This window comes from Eretmochelys imbricata, chromosome 16, assembly GCF_965152235.1.
Source record: "Eretmochelys imbricata isolate rEreImb1 chromosome 16, rEreImb1.hap1, whole genome shotgun sequence".
NCBI lineage: Eukaryota > Metazoa > Chordata > Testudines > Cheloniidae > Eretmochelys > Eretmochelys imbricata.
Genome location: NC_135587.1, coordinates 18,768,146 through 18,793,198, shown reverse-complemented (window position 1 = coordinate 18,793,198; position 25,053 = coordinate 18,768,146). Strand labels below are relative to the sequence as shown.

The 25,053-nt window shown below is 50.3% G+C and overlaps 2 protein-coding genes across 2 annotated transcripts in view; one reads left to right on the top strand and one right to left on the bottom strand.

Moving 5' to 3' along the window:
- The window catches only part of SARDH (sarcosine dehydrogenase), a 101,396-nt gene extending 95,098 nt beyond the window's left edge, over positions 1-6,298 (top strand). The window contains exon 20 of the mRNA XM_077835968.1: positions 5,927-6,298. Within this exon, the coding sequence (XP_077692094.1) occupies positions 5,927-6,052 (126 nt within the window). The 3' untranslated portion in view covers positions 6,053-6,298. The remainder of the gene's footprint in view (positions 1-5,926) is intronic.
- Positions 6,299-16,865: 10,567 nt separating this feature from the next.
- Positions 16,866-25,053, bottom strand: part of DBH (dopamine beta-hydroxylase) — a 30,963-nt gene continuing 22,775 nt past the window's right edge. The window contains exons 12-13 of the mRNA XM_077836254.1: positions 20,884-20,958; positions 16,866-16,940 (exon numbers count right to left, since the gene is read on the bottom strand). Of these exons, the coding sequence (XP_077692380.1) occupies positions 16,866-16,940; positions 20,884-20,958 (150 nt within the window). The remainder of the gene's footprint in view (positions 16,941-20,883; positions 20,959-25,053) is intronic.

Below are 25,053 nucleotides of genomic sequence, written 5' to 3'. Positions count from 1 at the left end.
TGAGAGATTGCAGCAGTTTAGCAACGAACAGCTTTCTCTCTAGTGACTCCCATGCTGTTCTTTTGCACAGCTCCGTCTCCAGACTCAGTCACAGGTGCAAGCTAGAACGTTAACTGCAACAATGTATTCGCTCTAATTTGATCCTAGGAACTTGTGTCTAATAGGAACACATCAGGCACTTAACCTGAATAGCCTCATGGGGGAGGGGGACTCTAATTAACCCATGTGCTATAGACAGAGAGATAATTACACTTATATGAGGGCGTTTTGGGGTGGGAGGACTAAAGATAAAATCCCCAGGAACCAACTTAACCTCATACACAGAGCAGGCAAAAAAAAAAGCTCATAAATTGCTGGTTGGTTTTAGATCACCTTGATTTTTCATCCTGTGGCAACAACAGTGCTGGGCTCCTGAGCCTTGCGATTTTTATGGTCCAGTTAGTTGCTTTCCTATTCCCAAAACAATATCTTTCCCCTGCCTATTGTTTCTCATCAAGGAGTATCCTTCCTTCCTTCCCTCCTGAGCCTAGAAGAGGGCAGCCTGGTGCAGTGAACAGACTCCTGTTGCTGATGACAGGGAGCTTTCCAGCCCCATCCATTCACTCTCCCGGCATCTCATAATGTGACAGGCACCTGGAGCAGATGGAGCCTTGACATCAAAAGGGTTAGGGGAAAAGAATTCTGACACTCTGCTTCATGCCTGATGGTTGAGCCCCACGGGCTGATGACTCTGTGTGTGTGTGTGTGTGTGTGTGTGTGAGAGAGAGAGAGAGAGAGAGAGAGCGAGCGCAAATAATGTGGGATCATATCTCTACAGAAAAATCACAGCTCCGTTCTCTCAGTGTGCTCTGCCCTTTGCAGTCATTGTGTTCCCTGTGAATTAGAGGGGGATCCTGATGAGGCATTGCCTTTTGCTGGGTTGCCACTAGTAGAGGAGAAAGTAGGGGGGGAAAAAACTTAGGAACATGGTCCCAGGTACCTGCTAGAAGCCCAGAGTTAAAATACATTCCTCAAGTCTTTGCATTCCACCTGTTCTGTGGAAAGGAAGTTTCTTTTACACAGGAACTCAATGTTCTCCAGCCAAATCCCCTGTAGCAGAGGTGGAATTTTAAAGGCCCTGGGCTGTAGCTTTAAAATGAATACAGTGTAGATGGGGCAAACAGAGGGAGTGGCTTAGTGGTGGGAGATGTGTAGAGTTAATACACATTGCTGCTGTTCAGGTCTGCTCCTTCCTCCCACCCAGACACTGTTGACCTTGACAGAGAGGCAGCATTAAAAGGAGTGTGAATGCTTCCAACAGAGAGAGGGACCAGAAGTGGTGAATCAGAGATTAGAAAGCTGCCCCAGAAGGCGTTTGTTTGCTTTTTATCTCATTATATTGGAGTCTGCAATGTTGGTGTGAAACCATATTGCACAATTCTGGGCAGACAGGCAGAGCAACCGTAGTGGAGAATGGGGAAAAGTGCCACATTGGGTATTCCAGCCAGGCACTTAGGGACAGAGCTGACTGTGGAAGAAATATGGAACAAAAACATCTGCTTGAGTTGTGTTTAAGGAAGCCAAACTAAGCCTCGGTTGAGATAAAGGATTCCCAAAGACTTGCACTTTTCAAGAAGGGGCCCATTAGTGAAATGAAAATTATTCTAAAAAATATCAAGCTGCTCTCCATTACATTCCAGCACCCTGTTGAAGTCAGGTGCAAGCTAGAATGTGAGTTGCAACAATGCGTCATCACTTGCCAGTGTTAGCTATGTTGGTGAGAACAGAATTTGACTCCCCTTTTTTTCTCGTTAGTATCTATGTAAGGAAAGGCTTATACAGCCCCTGCTATTGTAGTTCACACCTCACACCTTTAATGCAGTTATCCTCACATCACCCTGTCAGGCATGGCAGTGCTATTATCCCCATTTTACAGATGGGAACCTGAGACACAAAGAGGCTAATAAACTTGACTATGGTCGTACAGCAATTCTCTGGTGGAGAAGGGAATTGAACCCATGTCTCCTGAGTCATAGCAAACAATCTGCCCACTGGGCCATTCTACTTTTCAGCCTGTTATAATGAAAATGTAGTAATAGGCCTCCAACCCGTTCTCCTTGCTTCCAGGCATCATGACATGATAACACTTTGATGCCACACGGTGATATTTCGACACATCATATTATGACAAGCTCTCACAATGCCTAAATATGTCTGGTCAAACAAACTCACTTAGCAGCAGCTGTTGGTACAGCGGGGAAGGAGCCTGAGAAATAGGCTCTGGTGACTATACAATAATTTTTGCAAAAACTCATCAGTTCGTCTGGTGCTAATTTTCACCATTGCTGCTGGCAATGGGGGGACTTTTCACCCCAGGCAGAAGTTGCAAATTATTACAGCACCAACAATAAACATCGTAGGAAAATATCAGTTTTCCGAGGCCAAAGTCGATAAAGCTTGTGCTAAACTCTCAAGTGGGTGTGAGTTAAGCCTCAGGTTTGAAGCTGGTAAGAGTCTCAGGAGCTGCTTTTTTCTCGTAGAAGTGATGTATCGCTGCCTCTTTGTCAGGTCTTGAGACTGTGCAGGCTTCCTGGAGAGCTGCCTTGGGCAAGTTTCAGAGTGGTAGCCGTGTTAGTCTGTGTCAGCAAAAATAACGAAGAGTTCTTGTAGCACCTTAGAGACTAACAAATTTATTTGGACATAAGCTTTCATGGGTTAGAACCCACTTCACCAGATGCAAGGAGTGAAAATACAGGAGCAGGTATAAATACATGAAAGGATGGGAGGTTGCTTTACCAAGTGTGAGGTCAGTGTAACGAGATAAATCAATTAACAGCAGGATACCAAGGGAGGAAAAATAACTTTTGAAGTGGTAAGAGAGTGGCTCATTATAGACAGTTGACAAGTAGGTGTGAGTAACAGTAGGGAGAAATTAGTCTTTGGGCAAGTTGTTTTCCCTTTAACAGCCAGTTCTCCTCCTAGTGCAGGGAAAAGTGAGTGGAAGAGAAAGCAGAGTACATCTGCATGCCAGAGCTCGGAGCCACTTTGCCCAGTGCTGTTGAGTTAACCGCTCAAGCGCCTTGGGAAGTGCACATGCAGCCAGAACCTAAGCTAGCCACGGTTCGGATCCAGACGGCATTCAGCCGCCGGGATTCTGATAAATGATTCCACTTTGGCCCATCTCTACAATAAATGCTCTGTTCACTTAGCTTGGCTTCCTTTTCTTCCTCTTTCATTCGGTTTTCTCCTGCCTGTAACTTCTCACTCCTCTTCTCTTCCCACCATCACCATGAGCCTTCTCATTCCTCCCTGAAACTAAAGTAAGGATCTTTAGTGAAGCCCACGAGGTGGCCAGGGTGTATGTGAGGAGAGGACTGGCCCCTCCTGTGCATAAAGACCTGGAGAGACAAACAAGCATTGAGCTAGAACCCACCAGGCAACCCGGTTGCTCCGCTCTCCCCATTCAACCACACACCATAAAGAGCAGCACCAGCAAAGTCATTTTCAAAAAGACTCCTGCCCCCTCTTCTCCTCGAGGGCCTTTTCAGATGACATTAACCCCCAATTAAAGCGATCAGGCCTGGCAATCAGCAAGGCACTTCATACAGGTGGTCTCTCTTTACAGGCCCCCAACCTTGTCAGCTTCCATTGTGCGGCAAGCGCTGACTTCAGTCGGGGGCACCAGCTCGAAGGCCTCCTGCAGAAAGGCATAGTTCACTGAGCAGATGTTAACGTATAGCCTTTATCCCTCTGCTCGGTAGGATAACTTCTGCCTGATTTCCATGGTAATTGCCACTGCAGGAGGAAGCGGGGAGTTTTGCATGTGCGCGCTGTGCAGCGTGACACGTTGATGGATGCCAGCGCAGATCAGCTGCCCTAAAGCAGGACGGCAGGAGACCTTTCAGCTGGATTCTTTCCATGCTGCAGCTCTGGGATCAGCGAGGTGTGGCTGTGCGTTCTATGCTGGGTCCAAGTTTCTTCCTCCTGGAGGCACTGCAGACTTGATAGCATGCGAGCTCTCCCCATCTCCTCAGCCCCAGCCATCACACCCATTCTCAGTGTGCCCTCTAGAGACTGGCATCTGCAGGAGAGAAAAAATAATTCCTGGCCCTGCCGTGCCAATGTCCTCCCCAGATCACCAGGCAAACCTAAGACCCCTCCAGCACTGCCCCAGCCAATCGAGAGCTGGAAATGTATACTGGAACCTCTCTTTTCTTGGTCATTGTCGCTAGGACTCCATTAGCTCCATCCTGCCCTGGCCACTCGTTCAGCCTACTAGTGATGCTGTTAAACCTGTAGGCATTGCATAGTGCTAACTGTTCCAGTTTACAAGGCAGTGTTGCTGGCTCTTGTGCGCACCTGTGATTTGCAGGGTGTACTGGAATAAACCCATAGCCTCTTTGAATTTTCATGATGGCTACAATGCTGCACACCATGGATGGAAGGGAGGATACAATCCATATCTTCTGGCTCCAAATGGGCAAGCTGTTCCACTCTCCATTAGCTTGTAGCAGTATAGGGCATATGACACAAATTGGAGCAGGTCTGGTTCCATCCAGTGGAGGGCAGTGGTGTACACACACAAGCCAGTATCTTCCAGCTTTATTTACAGCTATACGTCTGTATGTAATAATTGTAATTTGCAGCTCCATAGCACCTTTTCATCCAAAGATCTCAAAGTGCTTTGTGAATGCCTCCCTGCCAGGGAGTATTGTTCCCTTCGTCTTACAGATGAGTAAACTGGGGCACAGCGAGGGGAAATGACCAGCTCATAGCGGCACAATGAGCCTGCAGCAATGCTAGGAATGGAACCCAGTGAGTGGCTGGCTGTGTCTCTGTGTCCTTCCTTGTGTCGGAAGCTCTTCACCTGAGAATCAAGGCTCCCCCTGCACCCTCATGTGACAGCCCCACCACTGCGGGTGGGGTTGCAGAGGCAGAGGAGGTGAACAGCAGGGCAAGGCCGCAGCCCAGGCACTACAGACACTGGAGTGTTCTCTGAGCTAGCAGGACTAAGCGCCCCTAGGTAAAGTAATGTGCACTGCGGGGTCTGTTGCCCTTTGGTTGGCTAGTGCACACCACCGCCAGGGATTTTCAAACCCATCAGGAAATGCTTCCGAACAGATACAACAAACATAACACAAGTGTCTCGTTACATCAGCCAGTGCCGGGCCAGGCGAGTGGCCCTCGTCCACACCAGGATCTCCAGTGCGGGGGTTATGCATGTTCTCTCCTCGTGTTCAATGCAATCCAGCCAGGTGGGGAGCAGCTGGGGAACCTGCTTTTCTAATAGGTTTGTCTCCAGGAGGTTATACCCATAATACGCTCTGTGGTTACCCAGCTGCTCTGGAGTGGAACTCAATTTGACTTTCATTGTTTTGCCTGGTTGTAAATTCAATTTGCTTTAGATTCTGTGGGGAAAAAAGACCCGGTGCTTTTAAAATCTACATTCCTTCCCTTTTGGAGCTCTCTGGGAAGGAATGCGAGCAGCACCAGACCTGGCAAAAGAAATCACTCCTCTAGTCCTGTGTCCGTAGCCTAGGCACTTCCAGCTTCTTCCACACTATGCCTTGAGAGGAGTGTCCGTTCCCCATGGCTCCCTGACCCTTCTGCTGTAACTGCTAGGCAGACAACCAGCAGTTCTGGCATGGAGACCTGGGTTGAGATCACCAACTCTTACCGCCTAACAGGTGAGAGACAATAATGGCTTTTGGACATTATCAATCCAGACTGGAGTTGAACCAGCAACTTAGAAGCAAAAGGTGGCACAGCCCAATCCTCTTAGCACTCCTGGCCTTCCACACAGGAGTTGAGAGCAAGCCTCCAAACACACTATCGCAGCACAGCAATGTTCTGGGGCATGACCGTGAAACGCTGCCTCGCTTGTTTAAGTGGGAGAGAAATGTGGGGGAGCCCATATATCAATGTCTCTGTCCTGTCCCCACTGCAGGTCTCCCTGGAGTTTGTGAAGAGTGGTGAATACATGCTGGAGAGGATGGGAGCTACCTATCCTGCCACAGCCCATACCAAGTCACCATTCGATCCAGAGAACAAGAGAGTGAAGGGGATCTATTGAGAGAGAGCGAGCACTCGGGACTGTGGTTGGAGAGTGAACCATGCACCTGTGCTGGTGACAGGCTGAGGGAGGGAGGTGGATATTAACAGCTGACTATCCAGACTCATGAAGGTAAAACCTCCCTGCTACAGTGACGACTTGGCATCTTCCAAAGCTCCAAAATCTATCTTCACTATAGGACCACACCATGGTGTCTGCTCAGACCCTGAAGAATACTGCACGTTCTCTCTGGCTCTGTCCTGGAGACTCAGCTCTTTTCATTGTATTGGAAACAATAAAGCTCATGGGGTGCTGAAAAACATGGTATTGGGGACTCGACTAACTATTTACAGATCTCCTCTACTGGGACACGTATGGCATACCTAGGCCACATACGCTACCCACGGAAATAAATGGTTTTGATGGAGAGGAGAAGATTTTGCTCTCCTTCTTTACCCTTTTATCTATAGCATCTCCCCAACCCTCGATGCACCTCACAGCCCCCAGGGCTCTTGTAAGCATTTTCCCTTTGATGATAGGTTTCAGAGTAACAGCCGTGTTAGTCTGTATTCGCAAAAAGAAAAGGAGTACTTGTGGCACCTTAGAGACTAACCAATTTATTTGAGCATGAGCTTTCGTGAGCTACAGCTCACTTCATCGGATGCATACCGTGGAAACTGCAGCAGACTTTATATACACACAGAGATCATAAAACAATACCTCCTCCCACCCCACTGTCCTGCTGGTAATAGCTTATCTAAAGTGATCATCAAGTTGGGCCATTTCCAGCACAAATCCAGGTTTTCTCACCCCCCCCCCCCAAACTCACTCTCCTCCTGGTAACTATGGCCCAACTTGATGATCACTTTAGATAAGCTATTACGAGCAGGACAGTGGGGTGGGAGGAAGTATTGTTTTATGATCTCTGTGTGTATATAAAGTCTGCTGCAGTTTCCACGGTATGCATCCGATGAAGTGAGCTGTAGCTCACGAAAGCTCATGCTCAGATAAATTGGTTAGTCTCTAAGGTGCCACAAGTACTCCTTTCCTTTGATGATAGTTAGGGATGGACACACATGATCTACCGTCTCCAAAACTACGAGGGCAAGAAGATATCGTATATATAAAAATGTCGAGGGAAAGCACGCACTGAAAGTAACAAAGGCAGAAGGCTGGCTTGGAAGCTTGGACTCTCCCACGCTGCCCTAAGCGAATTGCCAGAAAGTCACAGATGTGCCTCACATAGGTGGAAATATGCTGGGGAAAGATGAGCTGACAGCTCGGTATCTGTGTTACATTTATCCAAGGTGCGCTCTCGTGCATCTTGCGGGGATTTGGGTATATCTTCCCTCGTTACTTTGAAAAGCTTTTGGCAGGTAAGCAATGGCAAATCTGCTGAAAGAAAGCAAGAGAACGGTGTAGAGTTCACTCCTTCAGTGTTGCATGTTGTAGCCCTTTGTAGAACTGTGAGCTTTGATGTGTTGCTTGCTGTGGATTTTCATTGGACCACGAGGCTGCTCTGTTTATACCCACAGGGCCATATGGTGTCACCCTTTTCTGGTTCTAGATGTGCTCTGAATGTCCACGCGGCACCAGAGAAGTTATCAGAGCGTTTTGCAGCATGGATACATTTAGGGAATCCTTGCAGGACCTTGTATTGATTGCATTAGAAAACTTGTTTCAAGGGGATCTGTTGGTCTAGCCACCCTCCTCCCACCCCTAATCACTCTAGTGTCTTCAGGTCCCGAAATCAGCACAGCACTTAACCACCGGCTCAACTTGGAGCACGTGCTTCACTCCCATTAGTGTCATTCAGGGGTAAAGCATGTGGTTAGGCGTTTGCTGAGTGGGGGGCCTGAGCAAACACTCCCCATTCCTTCCACTGTTGATGGCAGACAGTAAAAATAACATCCTCCCTTGTCCTTGTGAGGAGGCCCAGTCCTCTCGCTTGGCGTGCACCTGAATCTCTTCTATCTCCAGCAGAGTCGTGGGGCCATTACCAGGGTGTTGGCTACTAAGGAATGCTGCTGCTCTTGTCCCAGCAGAGGGCAGAATCCTGTTAGAGGAGCCTTCTCCAGCCAGAGGACCGTGGGGGACCGTCCTTCATTGGCAGGTTCTGGTGGTCATCCACCATGTAGCCTGGCTTAGCAATGCTGGGGGTACCAAAAGAAGAGCTGCATTTCATCTTTGAAGGGGGTGGACTCTGGGAATGGAGAGGCATTTGCTGAAATGGAGAAACAGTTACAAACTGCCAGCTTGAGCCAGAACCCCAACTGTAAAATAAAGAAAGCCACATGCCAGGAGGGTGGCTCACAGAGCTCTTCAGAAGAGAGTTCACTCACAAAACTGTCCATACCAATGGCTTCTCCAAGGCCATAGCAGGATACGCAGAGCACAAAGCCCACTGGAGTCACTGGGAAGACTCCCATTGATTTCAGTGGGCTTTGCGTCAGGCCTTCAATTCTTAACTGGACGCAGGCTGGGGATAGCTTGTTTTTGGCAAATACCTATGCAGGGATAGTTTAAGTCTGGGACCCATTTTACAAACATAATCTTTATCAGTCTCTCTGCTGAAGCATTCTAGGAGATCACTTTGAAGTCTCTCTTTGTTTCCCCCAATGAGTAGCCAATATGGTCAGTCATCCGGCATCTAACCCGCGAGATGACAGACAACAGCAGGAGCAGCCTCCAGGAATGCAGGGCTTATTTTGGAGCGACCTGGTACAATTTTCATTGCAGACGCACAGCAGGTGGATTGTTTATTGTTCAGGGGAAAGGTTGGATGAGTCCAGCCCTCTCTCCCTAACAGCTTCACTCATTTACAAAGCAACTTCATATGAGCTTAATCCCCATTTAGCTTTGTATGCATTTCATATGGGATAAATAATGCGCCTTTCAGACGCCTGCCACGTTCACACAGCAAGATCTGTGCTATGGCAGAACCCATGAAACATACACCATCACTTCGTGCTACTCTTGATCTGTGAACGAGACCATCCCAGAATAAGGTGCCGATCAGCTCTGAGCTTGGCCATAGACAGGCTATTGATTGTGTGCTGCATGCCCTTTGCACAGACTCACATACTGTCCAAACAATGAACGTTTTGCTCTAAGTCCCAGCACGTTTCTGATCCACTTGTGAAGACCTTAGATTTAACCCCCGTTTTTTGAAACACAGAGGCTGGGGTTTGGAGCGTATGGGCAACAGGCAGCAAACTATTACATTTTGGTGGGAGCGGAGTACCTAGCTGCACCCTTGGTCTCCTTTGAAAGTCCCACCCCGCCTTTACAAATGGCCCCTTTCCTCTTTATGATCCAAACTGTGGTCTCCTGGGGGTGGCTGTGGTCTTGTGGCTTGGGTACAATGAGCTGTGTGACCCTGGGCAAGTCACATCCTTTCTCTTTGACTCCCTGTCCTCCCTCAATGGGAATACGGATATCGACTGGCCATTGCAAAGTGCTTTGAGATCCTCAGACGTAACGTGCGCTAGAACTGCCAGGCATTGACCTCTCGTGACTCGCCATCTCATCATGAACCCATTTCTGCTCCCGCAGAAGCCAGTGGGATTTTTGCCAGGTGCCCGCCTAGCCCATTCTTCCTGCACTCATAGCATCCAGGCTGGGAGTGGCTTCACTTATGCACCCCCCCACTTTGTCCTGGTCAAAGTTGCAGTTTGCACCTGCTTTGCAAAGGAGGAACATATGGCTTTAAAAAAGGCGGGGGGAGGGTCTATGACGTGGTGTCTGCCTCACACAGGGTTGAAAGGGATTAAGGTGGTGAGGCAGGCCAATTACGTTCATCAGGTGCACCTGGAGGAGGAGCTAGGGAGTAGGCCACTGATTAGAAGTAGGCTCAGCTGGGCAAGAACAGGCAGGAGCCAGTATAAAGCCCAGGGCAGTGAGCAGCAAGGGGGCTGCAGTTACTCCCTGAGTGGAGAGAATTGGAGGCTGGCAAACCCAGAGAGGGGGCAAGTCAGATATGTAGAAGAAACCCAGGGGAACAGCAGCAAACGCTGGAACTGTACACAGGTCTTGGCTGCTTGTTATAGGGTCCCTGGGCTGTAACCCAGTGTGAAGGGTGGGCCCAGGTTCTCCTACCAGCAAGTGGGAAGGCTGTTGTAGGTGCCAGCCACACAGCAGGTCTGGAAGGACTTTGAATTCCCTGGAAGGGGTGGGCCAAGCCACAAAGAGGAGACCGCAGTCCCTGGAGCGAGAGAGGCCGCAGTGTTCGATGGCATGGTGAAAGACACCGCTGGAGAGGGATCTCAGCACCTGGCAGAGCTAATTCCCAGGATGGCCAGTAGGAGATGCCGCTAGCGGTGAGTGGACCCCATGACAGGGTCTGATCAAAGTGTTTGACCTAGTGCTTGTACCTTCCTGCCCTTGTGCGTCTTGAAACCAATGCATGGCTGGCCTTAAAACTGGTGTGATTCCAGTCTGCCAGCAGGCTATGAAGTCAGCCCAGCCACTCCTGTTGCTGGAGAGGGCTAGTGGCTCAGTGGTGGCTTGCGAGGGCATTAGCCTGACCTGTGTGTCGCACAGCATGCGTGGGGAATGGGCTCTCCCCTGACCCCCAAATGAGTGGCAATTGTCATGGTAGCTGCTGCAGCTGTCTAACGGGGGGAACCTTTTGTAAAACCCTGACCCAGGGGGCCAGGAGCTAAAGCTCCATCTCTTTCCGGCACTGTTGTGTGGAGCTTTCTGGAAGACCAGAGAGCTGTATGGCCTCCCAGCACCTCACGTCCTCCTAGGATGCAGCTGACTGAAGTGAATCCAGACTTCTAGAGAGAGAGGGGAGAAAATACTCACGTCTTGCACTTGGGCTTCTCAGAAACCCTCAGTCTCCCTCCAGGGAGGAGATGTTCTCTGGGAGTAGGAAGAGGGAGAAGCTGCCTTCTCCCCTGGCGGTGACTCACAACCTTAATTAAGGTAGCTAAACAGCAGCTTCAGGGGAGGTGCTTTTGGCACCACCTCCCTGTTCCCCCTCATCAGAGCTCAGTCAAGCCAAGAGAGGCCTAGGAGCTGAATGAGTTAGCGGGTGTCAGCATGATCAGAAATACCCTCTCTTTGCCTAGCGGCAGCCAGCTCATACCACCACAGCCATAGAAGGTTTTTGCCCCAGGATAATGACCTAACGGGGGGGGGGGGGGTCTCTTCCCCATTCATTAAACTCATTACTGTAGTTTATATTAATAGGTTTTAAGGCCAGAAGGAACTGTTACATTATCTCGTCGGCCCTCCTGTAAAGACAGGCAAAGGCTGAGACAGGGCAACACTCCTGCAGCTGGGAGGAGCCCAGGGACCATGCAATGCACCCCTCAAAGCTACTGCATCCAGCTGGACCCCACGAGAAAATGGCGCTGCCCAGCTTTGGGCAGATGCAACGGGTTGCTGACAACACCAATCCCTCGGCTGTCTTCTGCTTTCTGAACAGAGAATTCAGGTTGAAAATGTTATTTCCTCTGCAGCGTGTCTAAGCCTTTAATTTACCAGCAAACCTTCTGCAGAGACCAGGATCTGGGATCGCACACTTAGGGTGATTTCAAGGGTAATTGCTGCCCTGCCTGAATTTTGAAAGCCGAGCTATTGCGTGGGGTGAGTTTTATTATTCACACGGCGAAAGGCTGACACATATTCTCCAGCAACTGATCAGATCAAGACAACGTTCCAGAGCCACTCTCCTGTGGACAGATGACAGGCAGGTGCATTTCATGTCAGAAGAAGAACATTTATAAATAAATCAGTAGTTTAGGGTGACTGGAGGAGGGGGAGAGAAACTGGCAAAGAAAGAAGAAAGCAAAGCCAAGCCAAGCCAGTTGTCTCTGTACTGCGCTGCCTAATGCCCTGTTTGATTTCACAGCGGCTGCTTGGCACCTCTCATCTGTGTTCCAACCCGGCTTACAAATGGAAATGAGCTTGCTGCTTGGGCTTTAAACCCACATGAACATTAGCCCCCATCATTGAACGTTCTAACATTTGGCATGATTAGATGCTGTGCTTCGGGGGTCACCCGGAGCTGGGCTAGCTTAGCGCTGCAGGTCGCAGTTCAGTTGCAGTGCAGAACAACTGGGGAGACGTTTGTATAGCTTCTGTCTGTTCTGTGCTTGAGGGCAGTAGCCACGTGCTGTCACTAGCATGAAAATCTCGGCTGGGCGTGGTAGGGAAGCGACCCTTTCATGAAGCCGTCTTTGTTTCTACACTCTCAGGCCGAGCTCCTTTAGTTCATGTATTTCCAGTCTTTCAATCAACCAGATACTTGAGAGAGAGACTATCTGGATAAAAATCCTGTATTTCACATACACAAAATCCTTAACAATACCTGCGTTTATTAAAAGTGAGGTTTAAATATCTAATTATTTTTTCACCTTTTTGTTGTGTGTGTGTGTAGTCCTGGAAGGAAAGAATGACTCTGTGGTTAAGGCATTGGCTTGGAGTTTAGGAGAGCTGGGTTCAGATTCTAGTTCTGCTACAGACTTCCTGTCTGTCCTTGGGGAAATCACATAATCTCTCTCTGCCACAGTTCCCATCTGTAAAATAGGAATAATAAATTCTTCAGGGCAGGGATTGCATCTCACTGTTTGTCTAGCACCTACCACAATGAGGCCCTGATCTCCGCTGGGGTTTATAGGTACAATGTAATAACAGCCATGCTTCTTGCACATGAACTACTTTAGTGAAAATAAACTGGTTAGTTTCACTCTTTCTTTATAGTCAGTTTCACTAGTTCTCATGCACCTAGATCAAGGCTGCTGGGTTTGAGTTTACACCTCCACAGGGAAATGTGAAAATCCCCCAATCCCTTGTTTTTATTGGACATTTAAATATATAACAATATTTTTGACAATATATTCTGTCAAGATTAGGTTTTTGCAAACTCCAATCCCCTCCCCCCTTGTTTCTAAACAAACCCTAAATAATGGGCAGACCTCATGATCACAATGTTTCCTACTGGCTTTAAAATCTATGAAAATTACTTGAGCGTGTCTTTAAAATTAAGCTGTAGATGTAAGAAAGACAGAAGATGCATGTTCCTGTCCATGCTGTGCTTAAACACCATGCCAGGGATTAACTGTGCTAGCTAGAGATAATGCAGCTTTATCTTCCGAAAGAAACCACCTGCTTTAGAATTTTGAAAAATTGTTTGCATTCTCCACGCAAAACCAGTTGAAGCAGATCAGATTCTTCAGTACAAAATGAGACACTTGCGGCTTTTGAAATAGTACAATCAGGCAGGGCTGTTTTTGCAAAAACCTAGCCAGCCAGTTCTGAAACGATCTGCAAGGTGGGGAGCCTTCACAGCAAGAAGATTTAGTTGAAGCAAACCTGATTACCAAAGGCATAGAGTGTTACTCTGAAACCTATAAAATCAAAATATTTCTTTCAGATTTTGACAATTTACTTTATAATATAACACTTAAAAAATGAAACAATGTTTCAAAATGTTCCATTCCAAAAAGCTTGACCGTATCAAAATGCTGCCTTTTGTTTTATTACGTGAAATTCCACCTACAGTGATATGTTTCAGTAAAAAGTTTTGATTTTGGTGAAACGGCGTTTTTGATGGACATTTTCCAAAGAAATATTTTTTCCAACCAGCCCTGCAAATGTCTAGTATGGAGACATCCTCTGCATAGTCCTGTATAGAGATGTATCATCCATCCCCCAGCGCATTCAAATATCACCCTTTCCCTAAATGCATGTGCTTTTTTGCAGTATTCTGTGAAATCAGCGTCCCCCTGCATAGAGGAAGATCATGCTAGGGATTCTTGCTTCGTTCTCTGTATTGCCTTGTTCCTTTTTAATGGAAAATCCATGTAGAGTTTTTCTACTAAAACTGAGTCTGTAGTGCAACACTTGCTCCAAGTGCCACCCCTAACCTTTGGGAGGTGAGAGGCTCTGATCTAGACTCTGGCGGTTGTGCACTCCACACTCTCTCTGGAGTTCAGCTGGGTTTTTGGAGAGGGCTGGTGGCTTGCGTCCCAGAATGATGAAGAGGTGGGAGGCTCATTGGTAGGAGGCAGGGTGGCAGAGTTCCTTGGGGGAATAATTAGTCGAATGCTGCTGGGGTTCTGATGTAGCATTAATGAGTGGTTAGGGCTTCCCCGCTGTTACAGTTGAAGGGAGCCTGCTCTGTCCCGGCCTTATGGCTGGCGGAGAGCTCCCCACCTCCCCTTCTGTAAAGATGATATAAGCTGAGGAGGCCCCAGCCCAGATTCCTCCAGGCTCTGGGGCACCACCTCCACCACCCGTCGAAACCCTGCATGAGGCTTTCTTCCGGCAGCTCGCAGAAGCTACTAGATCGCATGCCCTGATTCTCATGGGTGACTTTAATTTTCCTGATATCTGCTGGGAGAGCAATACAGCGGTGCATAGACAATCCAGGAAGTTTTTGGAAAGCGTAGGGGACAATTTCCTGGCGCAAGTGCTAGAGGAGCCAACTGGGGGGGCGCTTTTCTTGACCTGCTGCTCACAAACCGGGTAGAATTAGTGGAGGAAGCAAAAGCGGATGGGAATCTGGGAGGCAGTGACCATGAGTTGGTTGAGTTCAGGATCCTGACACAGGGAAGAAAGGAAAGCAGCAGGATACGGACCCTGGACTTCAGGAAAGCAGACTTCAACTCCCTCAGGGAACGGATGGCCAGGATCCCCTGGGGGACTAACTTGAAGGGGAAAGGAGTCCAGGAGAGCTGGCTGTATTTCAAGGAATCCCTGTTGAGGTTACAGGGACAAACCATCCCAATGAGTCGAAAGAATAGTAAATATGGCAGGCGACCAGCTTGGCTTAATGGTGAAATCCTAGCGGATCTTAAACATAAAAAAGAAGCTTACAAGAAGTGGAAGGTTGGACATATGACCAGGGAAGAGTATAAAAATATTGCTCGGGCATGTAGGAATCATATCAGGAGGGCCAAATCGCACCTGGAGCTGAAGCTAGCAAGAGATGTCAAGAGTAACAAGAAGGGTTTCTTCAGGTATGTTGGCAACAAGAAGAAAGCCAAGGAAAGTGTGGGCCCCTTACTGAATGAGGGAGGCAACCTAGTGACAGAGGATGTGGAAAAAGCTAATGTACTCAATGCTTTTTTTGCCTCTGTTTTCACTAACAAGGTCAGCTCCCAGACTGCTGCGCTGGGCATCACAAAATGGGGAAGAGATGGCCAGCCCTCTGTGGAGATAGAGGTGGTTAGGGACTATTTAGAAAAGCTGGACGTGCACAAGTCCATGGGGCCGGACGAGTTGCATCCGAGAGTGCTAAAGGAATTGGCGGCTGTGATTGCAGAGCCATTGGCCATTATCTTTGAAAACTCGTGGCGAACCGGGGAAGTCCCGGATGACTGGAAAAAGGCTAATGTAGTGCCAATCTTTAAAAAAGGGAAGAAGGAGGATCCTGGGAACTACAGGCCAGTCAGCCTCACCTCAGTCCCTGGAAAAATCATGGAGCAGGTCATCAAAGAATCAATCCTGAAGCACTTGCATGAGAGGAAAGTGATCAGGAACAGCCAGCATGGATTCACCAAGGGAAGGTCATGCCTGACTAATCTAATCGCCTTTTATGATGAGATTACTGGTTCTGTGGATGAAGGGAAAGCAGTGGATGTATTGTTTCTTGACTTTAGCAAAGCTTTTGACACGGTCTCCCACAGTATTCTTGTCAGCAAGTTAAGGAAGTATGGGCTGGATGAATGCACTATAAGGTGGGTAGAAAGCTGGCTAGATTGTCGGGCTCAACGGGTAGTGATCAATGGCTCCATGTCTAGTTGGCAGCCGGTATCAAGTGGAGTGCCCCAAGGGTCGGTCCTGGGGCCGGTTTTGTTCAATATCTTCATAAATGATCTGGAGGATGGTGTGGATTGCACTCTCAGCAAATTTGCGGATGATACTAAACTAGGAGGAGTGGTAGATACGCTGGAGGGGAGGGATAGGATACAGAAGGACCTAGACAAATTGGAGGATTGGGCCAAAAGAAATCTGATGAGGTTCAATAAGGATAAGTGCAGGGTCCTGCACTTAGGATGGAAGAATCCAATGCACCGCTACAGACTAGGGACCGAATGGCTAGGCAGCAGTTCTGCGGAAAAGGACCTAGGGGTGACAGTGGACGAGAAGCTGGATATGAGTCAGCAGTGTGCCCTTGTTGCCAAGAAGGCCAATGGCATTTTGGGATGTATAAGTAGGGGCATAGCGAGCAGATCGAGGGACGTGATCGTTCCCCTCTATTCGACATTGGTGAGGCCTCATCTGGAGTACTGTGTCCAGTTTTGGGCCCCACACTACAAGAAGGATGTGGATAAATTGGAGAGAGTCCAGCGAAGGGCAACAAAAATGATTAGGGGTCTAGAACACATGACGTATGAGGAGAGGCTGAGGGAGCTGGGATTGTTTAGCCTGCAGAAGAGAAGAATGAGGGGGGATTTGATAGCTGCTTTCAACTACCGGAAAGGGGGTTCCAAAGAGGATGGCTCTAGACTGTTCTCAATGGTAGCAGATGACAGAACGAGGAGTAATGGTCTCAAGTTGCAGTGGGGGAGGTTTAGATTGGATATTAGGAAAAACTTTTTCACTAAGAGGGTGGTGAAACACTGGAATGCGTTACCTAGGGAGGTGGTAGAATCTCCTTCCTTAGAGGTTTTTAAGGTCAGGCTTGACAAAGCCCTGGCTGGGATGATTTAACTGGGAATTGGTCCTGCTTCGAGCAGGGGGTTGGACTAGATGACCTTCTGGGGTCCCTTCCAACCCTGATATTCTATGATTCTATGAGTAGGCCCAACTCCACTAGCCAGTGTGGAAAGGGGAGGCTTGGTCAAGGTCCTGCCTTCCCTCGCCTGCTTTGGTCGGGCTATCGCAATGCCTGTGGCCCTGCAAATGGGTTCTCAAGGGCGATGGAAGGCTCCTTGTGCCATCTCTCCAGCACCTGGGCATGGGGGTAAAAGGAGGGTGAAGCCGGTGGGGGAGTTCTCACCTCATCAGACAAGGAGGTGGGATGCTGTCGGGGGTGCTGCTTGCCCGGCGGGAGGAAGGGGAGCTGTGGGGGGCCAGACAGGAAGAGGAGATCTGCTTTATTTTAGACCCTGCTTGCACTGGGCCTGCCACAATCCAGCTTCAAACTGTCATAGTGATCACAGGTTACGTGGCAGCACCTCCTGATGTGGGGAAGAAAAGGTCCGTGTTCAGCTCCCATGCTTCTTTTTCAGCTCATTTTTCCTCATCATGGACCTACATGACGGCGCTAGGCCTGATACCCTCCCCATCCCCTGGCAGCAGGAGCTGCCTCCCAGCTGGCGGGCATCGTGCGCACTGCCATCTCCTGCCCTGCAAACCCGCGGTTGGTTATCCAGCTCCCAGCCGGCTCCTGTTCTCCCCTAGCCAGGCGCTCCCATGCAGATGCTGGCATGGCAGCGCAAGGCCACTTGTATGACCCAGACGAAATGCAACACAAGGATTTTCTCTCTACTCTTCCCCCGTCTGTGATTAGCTACAGGGCCATTGGTGCACCCGCAGACCCAGGACTTCACACACAGGACCTGAAGAGACAGATTTGCCTTGGCAATTCCGACCGTTTATTCTCTTTGTCGTTCTCGATCAGGTGCATTTTTGCTGCCTCGGATTTACACAGGAGTAACCATCAGAATCCAGCCCATGCTCCCCTACCTGCAGATCTTCCTGCTACATTCTGCCCCTCTCCCCTCCCGCCTGACTTTCAGCTGACGCTCCTCGGCACATGTGCCACTGGGCCAAGCAGCACTCCTTTCCCCAGCCGTGGGCACCCACTTTCCAATCCACTCCACCAATGGCCCCGGCCCTGCCCTCCGTTTACAGCTGGGTCCAGGGTCCTCTGCATGGACCCCTTTGACGCTCCAGCAGATGCAGAACGCCCTTTGCTGTTCATCCCGCCCCATCCCTCAACGGGAGCACTTTATTCTGACCACCTGGGAGACAACCCTGGGCAATGCCCCGAGCAATTGCAACCGGCAGGCGGCGGAGGTGCTTGAGCTAACTGCCCCTTGCCTGTCGTAAAGTGGGCATCATGGCGTGAACTGGGTGACTCGGAGTATTATGGGTGGGAGCCATGCTCCTCCCCTCCCTTACCACCTGTGTCAGTAGTAGGAGTTCCCACCCGCTCCCCACGCTGTTGTGAGACTGTGAAAGGAAGCAGCAAGGTCCCAGCCTGCAAGTTCATGACTTGACACATTTCTGATGCACTGCATGGAGCGGCCCTTTGCAAAAACCCCTAATTTCGAACAGGAGAGAGTGGCCACAGGGCCTTCTCAGTGATGGGTGCTTGGTTCTGGAAGTTAGTCCCTCCCCCTTCCCCCTCCTTTGATGCAACACGACAGAGTGCCCAAAGCTGGGTGGGGAGTTACATGGAGAAGGGAGTGTATGGGGAAAGCAGTGTTTGGGAGGGGCTGTGATGCAGTGGTTTTCCCTCCAATGAATATAAGCACTGGAAGGCATCCAGCACATTAGTACCTCTGATCAGCTAAAACACATACTTCAGGCCTGGTTCGCTGCACTCGGAGTAGGGTAAGGTTAAAAGGGCCGTTAAGTCACCTTTGTGCTCCCTGTATTCTGGGGCCGTGCTGAGGCTGTCTGGCCTCGAGCGTAAATTAGAGCAGCTTCAGGGCTGTGCTAATTTACACGCTGCTGCTTGTGTCTGCTCGGAAACAGAGAATAGCTACAGGGCAGTGCACTCCGGCCTCTCTCCTGTGCAGGGAGGGCCGGGGGGAGACCTGCCAGCTCTAAGCCACCAGGGAAGCCTCTGGGCAGGCAGGGGGGAATATTTTAAGGTCCCTTTACGCTGTCATAAAGAGACCTGAAGGTAAGCGAGGGGCAGGTCCGTTTGATTTATGTCACCACCGAAGGTGGCCCAGACCCATCCATGAACATCCCTCCTGCCACATTGGATCTGAAGGCGTCCTTCAGTGTGATCAACCTGGCCTGGGATTTTTGTTTGTTTCCTGGGGCTGGGTCTACGCTCCAATGGTGTGGCTCTGGTGCTGCGCACGTGCAGCACCGTAGTGTAGAGGCGTCCGACATCGATGGCGTCAATCCACCTCTCCAAGAGGAGGTCGCAAGGTGGGCGGAAGAATCTTTCCATCGACCGAGCTGTGTCTACGGTGGGGGCCAAGTGGCCCTAACTACATCGCACAGGGCATGGAGTTTTTCACAGCCTTGAGCCATGTCACTCGGTTGAGCTAATTTGTAGGTGTAGACCAGGCTTTAGAAACCTGTGGGCTGTGCGGACATGACTGCTGTGGCTGGGGAGGAGTTAGTCACCTCTTCCCTACCCCAGGCCCCTTTCTGTTGCTCTGGGGATTTCTCCTTCAGGCTCCTACAGCAAAAAAGGACAATTTGGGGATTGGGCGGGATCCAGACGCCTCTGGCTATTTGCATGCATTCAGCCAGAACCCCAGCTGGCATAAATTCCACTGATGCTGATTGACCCCAGCTGAAGCTCTGGTCCACTCCCTGGGTCCTGCTGTTGGCTTAGCTGTGTGGGCCAATGTATATTTCTCTATTTAACAGAGTCGTTTTGCATGCTAAGTGGTTTGTCCTCCCTCCCCGGCCAGAGACAGAGAGAGGCCCCCCTCTCTTGTAACTCCTTGCTCAAAAGCATCGCTTGTTCCCATCCCTTGGCATCTGGTCCCCTCAACATGAATGAGCCCCTCTGAGGGGGAGGAGCTGCGGCAGCCAGGGCCTGGCCCTGGCTATTCCAGACATTCCCAGGTCTGTGCTGCAAATGTCAAGAGGAGCTGTCAGTGACAAGACAGCCTCTCTCAGTCTGTGGCACCTACACCATCGACTTCTGGTAAAAAGAGGGCTTGTCATTCACCAGTCTAAGGGGAAGAGGGAGTGCATGGCTAGGAGCCAGGAGGAGTTGCCTTCTGATTCTGCTGATGCTCTGCCTGACTCTGGCCAGTGCCGCTCGCCCTCTGGGCCTCTATTTCCCTAGCGATAACCTAGCACTGGCCAGTAGGAGCATGGTGGGGGGAGGTGGGGGGAAGGGGAGCAGGGAGTGCCTGGCTGCAAAGCACAATGGAAATCCTGAGCGTTATTATTCCGGGGGTGGCAGCCTGCATTACTCAGCGCTGGCATTGCTAATAATCCACTAATAATAGCACTTGCCGTCTTCAGAGTACGTGTTGAACTTTAACGAATTAGCCCTAACAAGCCCCTGTCAAGGAGGTGTCAAGGTGTAGATTATTGGTGTTTGGGGACACTGAGGCAGAGAGGTGGCGGTCCCACAGCGAGCCAGCATCAGAGCTGGAATTAGAACTCATGTTTTCCCGGTCCTGCCCTCTGCCCACTAGGCAGCACCTGGCCAACTGGGTCTCCTGACCCTTCGGTGTATATAATACAGGGCCGAGTTCTTCCCAGCGGTGGCCTAGCAGCAGCCAACCCTGTAATCTGCAAATCCCTCAGCTCTGGTGGTGCTGTAGGAGAAGCTCTTGTCTGTTTGGTTTCTATATGGGTGTTGCATCCTCCCCGCCATCCCAGAGATTCAGGGACAATCCGCAGGAGCTGGGCCTGCATGTGTGTGGAGAGGTGTTTTGTGTCCCACCCACTCACTGCCATCCCAGGGGTGTGAAAGTAGCTCATGAGCGGAGTCCAGGCCGCCTTGAGTAAAGGGCCTTTCTTTGTGTGATGGACCGTACATCTGGAAGGGGAGCCAGTCTCACGTGTGCCCTCTGCATCCGTGGCAGCATACAAAAGCTGAACCAAATCCCGAACAACCCTGTGTGCCGAGGAGCATCCCGTCCCGGCAACAACGAGTATCGAGGCAGGCTGCCAGGCGTTCATTCTGCCTTTACCCTGCCTAGGTTGACGAGAGCAGGGGATGCGGGAGGAGGTCCTACGGCAGGCTGGCAGCTTGGGGCTGATTCCGGCAGCACCCTGGTGATCCTGGGCAGAGGCTGCTTCTCCCATTCGCCCTGCGGAGAGAGTTAGATGTTAGCAGGTGAGCTCTTGGGGTCTTTTTGTTCTGTGTTTGTACAGCACCTAGCACAGCTCCAGATACTGTGAAAACACAAATAAATAATAACAAGAACACATAGGGGTGGAGGTTAAAGATGGGTCTGGATCAAGAACCAACCTGTTCTGAAGTCGGGGGGGGGGGGAGTTAAGATGGTGATTTGTTTCTCTCTCTCTCTCTCTCTCTCTCTTTTTTTTTTTTAAAGGGCTCTTGTATTTTTCCCCTTCAGGCACAGCACACTGGAGCAATGTATTGCCCGCCCTTGGACCAGCTCCTCAGCGAGTGTCCATCAGCCTCTCTCTGTTATGTCAGTGGAGCTACCTGGTTTTACATCAGCTCAGAATCTGCCTGTGCTTTCTTTTTTTTAAAGCATTTTACTCTCCTTTGTAACTAGAATGCCCTGCCTAGTGGTTGGAGGGGAGGATTAGAACATCCTCCAAGCCAGGCCCTATTTCTTTAGTGAGGAGGTAGGCAAGGCAGGATACCAGCTGAGCTGGATTTCCTGCCGCTCTGGATTCCACAGCATTTGACTCCTGAGCTTCCTCTGGGCCATTGTATAATACAGCTTGATTTGTGAGTAACTGCCCGCTGAAAATGATGGTCACCTGGTTCCACCCGCACTCTGCCCGCACAGGCAGCCATGGCATTACAGACATTGATCCCCGAGAGCTTGTTCTTTCCACACATTCACTAATGCACAGCCGAGCTAGATAGAGAGCTTAAAGAGTGACAAGAAGGTATAAACCATCGGTGATTGCAAATTGCATTCAGTCTGCTGTAAAGACAGAGATAATGAGGGTTGGTCATTATGGTGCCTGCATGGTAACTAACTAAAATGAAATCTGTAGGCTGGCTTCTGCTTTAAGCAGCTGCCCATGGTGTAATTACATTGGCTCCTGAGGGATTGCACCGGTATAAATGCCATCATAAGATGAGGGCGAGAGTTGTTAGGCAGGTGCATTCCTGACATGAGACAGAGAGAGAGATTCACACTGAGATTGCTAAGGAGCAGAGAGCTGGATCTTGCTGTGTATGCAAAGGCATCCTCTGCCGTGAATGTCCATGGTGTTCGGTAAAACTGTGACTGACAGCTTGTCCCACCCAGAAAGGCCCAACACAAACCATAGAGCTGAACACGTCCGGACTGGGGAAGTCTGCTCCTGAGCATTGAGAGCACGGCCTGTTTCTGCTAATCAGCCACGGAGTGGGCAGGCTAAGCACGGTCTCCATGGGTTACAGTTTCAAAGAGGAGGCTAGATCATTATCGTTGTTTGACATGCGGTGTTAGGAGTGCAGGTGAGTGTGCGTTAGGGCCTCTCCACGCCATGCCTCCGCATTGTCACTGTAGCCCTCCTATAAATCTGCACTGAGTTAAAAGCCGTATAAGAACATAGGGAGCATTGTGCAGTTCCAGTAGCTCTTCAACACGAAGCATTGACCCTACCCCACTTTAACATACCCCCCTCTGCCATAGGACCCTAACTTAAATCCAAAGCGAGGTGTGGTGGATCTGGTTTTGTGGTCTCCTCAGTCACCTCAACCCATCACAGTGGGTAGCACTTTGGGACGTGGACTCAGTCCCTGCTCCCGGAGGAGGTGAGTTCAGTGTAGGGCTAAGGGGTGGGAGAGATGATGGTCCTACACTGTGGCTGCACATCCTGCTTTGGATAAGTCAGTGACGTTAATGACCAGGGTTGCCCATCATTTGTCCCTAATGGCCGTGACTAATCAGGCTGCCTGGGAGCAGAGGGAGAGGACTAGTCTGAAATGGAAGAGGAATGGAGATCCATCTCCTCTGGAGGCTTTAAATAGCCAGGGGAGGGCGACTGCATTGGAATGGCAAACCAACAGGAAAGCAGGAAAATGGGCTCTTCCTGAAATGCAGCCCAGCATCTCACACAGTGTCAAGTGTTGTGTGACTTGGGCACCCACCACAGTGAGGGGCTGCGACAGCCCTGACTAGTCGTGTACCCGTCCCAACACCTAGCTCTGCCAACGCAACTAGCTCCGGGGCCTCAGTGGTGTTATTCCCGGCTAGGACCCAGCACAGAGCTGTGAATATATAACTCCCAGCCTGCAGCATCCCCTGCTATTCCCGGCCAGGACCCAGCAGAGATCTGTGACTGTACCTCCTGGTCCTGCAGCATCCCCTGCTATTCCCGCCCGGGACCCAGCAGAGATCTGTCACTGTACCTCCTGTCCTGCAGCATCCCCTGCTATTCCCGCCCGGGACCCAGCAGAGATCTGTGACTGTACCTCCTGGTCCTGCAGCATCCCCTGCTATTCCCGCCCGGGACCCAGCAGAGATCTGTCACTGTACCTCCTGGTCCTGCAGCATCCCCTGCTATTCCCGCCCGGGACCCAGCAGAGATCTGTCACTGTACCTCCTGTCCTGCAGCATCCCCTGCTATTCCCGCCCGGGACCCAGCAGAGATCTGTCACTGTACCTCCTGGTCCTGCAGCATCCCCTGCTATTCCCGGCCAGGACCCAGCAGAGATCTGTCACTGTACCTCCTGGTCCTGCAGCATCCCCTGCTATTCCCGCCCGGGACCCAGCAGAGATCTGTCACTGTACCTCCTGGTCCTGCAGCATCCCCTGCTATTCCCGGCCAGGACCCAGCAGAGATCTGTCACTGTACCTCCTGGTCCTGCAGCATCCCCTGCTATTCCCGCCCGGGACCCAGCAGAGATCTGTCACTGTACCTCCTGGTCCTGCAGCATCCCCTGCTATTCCCGCCCGGGACCCAGCAGAGATCTGTCACTGTACCTCCTGGTCCTGCAGCATCCCCTGCTATTCCCGCCCGGGACCCAGCAGAGATCTGTCACTGTACCTCCTGGTCCTGCAGCATCCCCTGCTATTCCCGCCCGGGACCCAGCAGAGATCTGTCACTGTACCTCCTGTCCTGCAGCATCCCCTGCTATTCCCGCCCGGGACCCAGCAGAGATCTGTCACTGTACCTCCTGGTCCTGCAGCATCCCCTGCTATTCCCGCCCGGGACCCAGCAGAGATCTGTCACTGTACCTCCTGTCCTGCAGCAGCCCCTGCTATTCCCGCCCGGGACCCAGCAGAGATCTGTCACTGTACCTCCTGTCCTGCAGCATCCCCTGCTATTCCCGCCCGGGACCCAGCAGAGATCTGTCACTGTACCTCCTGTCCTGCAGCATCCCCTGCTATTCCCGCCCGGGACCCAGCAGAGATCTGTGACTGTACCTCCTGGTCCTGCAGCATCCCCTGCTATTCCCGCCTGGGACCCAGCAGAGATCTGTGACTGTACCTCCTGGTCCTGCAGCATCCCCTGCTATTCCCGCCCGGGACCCAGCAGAGATCTGTCACTGTACCTCCTGTCCTGCAGCATCCCCTGCTATTCCCGCCCGGGACCCAGCAGAGATCTGTCACTGTACCTCCTGTCCTGCAGCAGCATCTGTGCTTCCAATTCTGGGCCCCTGCTCGGTTCCGCCACTATTAGAGCTGTGCGAATAACCGAGTTTTTCTGGGTCAGTGGCCATGAAAATCAACAAAAAATTCATTTCAAGTCGACCTGAAATCATCATTGTTTTAAATTGTTTGGCCAAACCGAAAAGTCCACCGCAATGAACTTCCAGTCCAACAAACTTGTTTTGTCTCATTTTTGAGGTTTTTAACCTTTTTAAAAAAAGATAAAATGGGTTTAGAAGTTGACACAACAAGTCATGCATCAAATGTTTTGTTTAGAAAATGTAGAAACTAAAGATTTGGGGATATTTTTCTTTTCTTTTGGCCAGCAGAAGGCAGTGATTGCAGTACCAATCCCCACCACGTTTCTGTTGAAGTGAATACGTGTTTTGGGACAAAAAAAAAATGGTTTGTCAAAAATAATTTCGCACAGCTCTAGCTTCCGTACCTCAAAGTTGTAGGTAACGCCCTCTATTTGTTGTGTTTTAAGCTACATCAAGGATGTCTAGACATAAGAATAGTTCTTTCGGGGGTGTGTGTTTATAAATCTAAATAAATAAATACTCCACAAGCTCTTGTAGAAGGTGGATGCCAGAGGAAAGTGCTCTCTCCTTCACTACT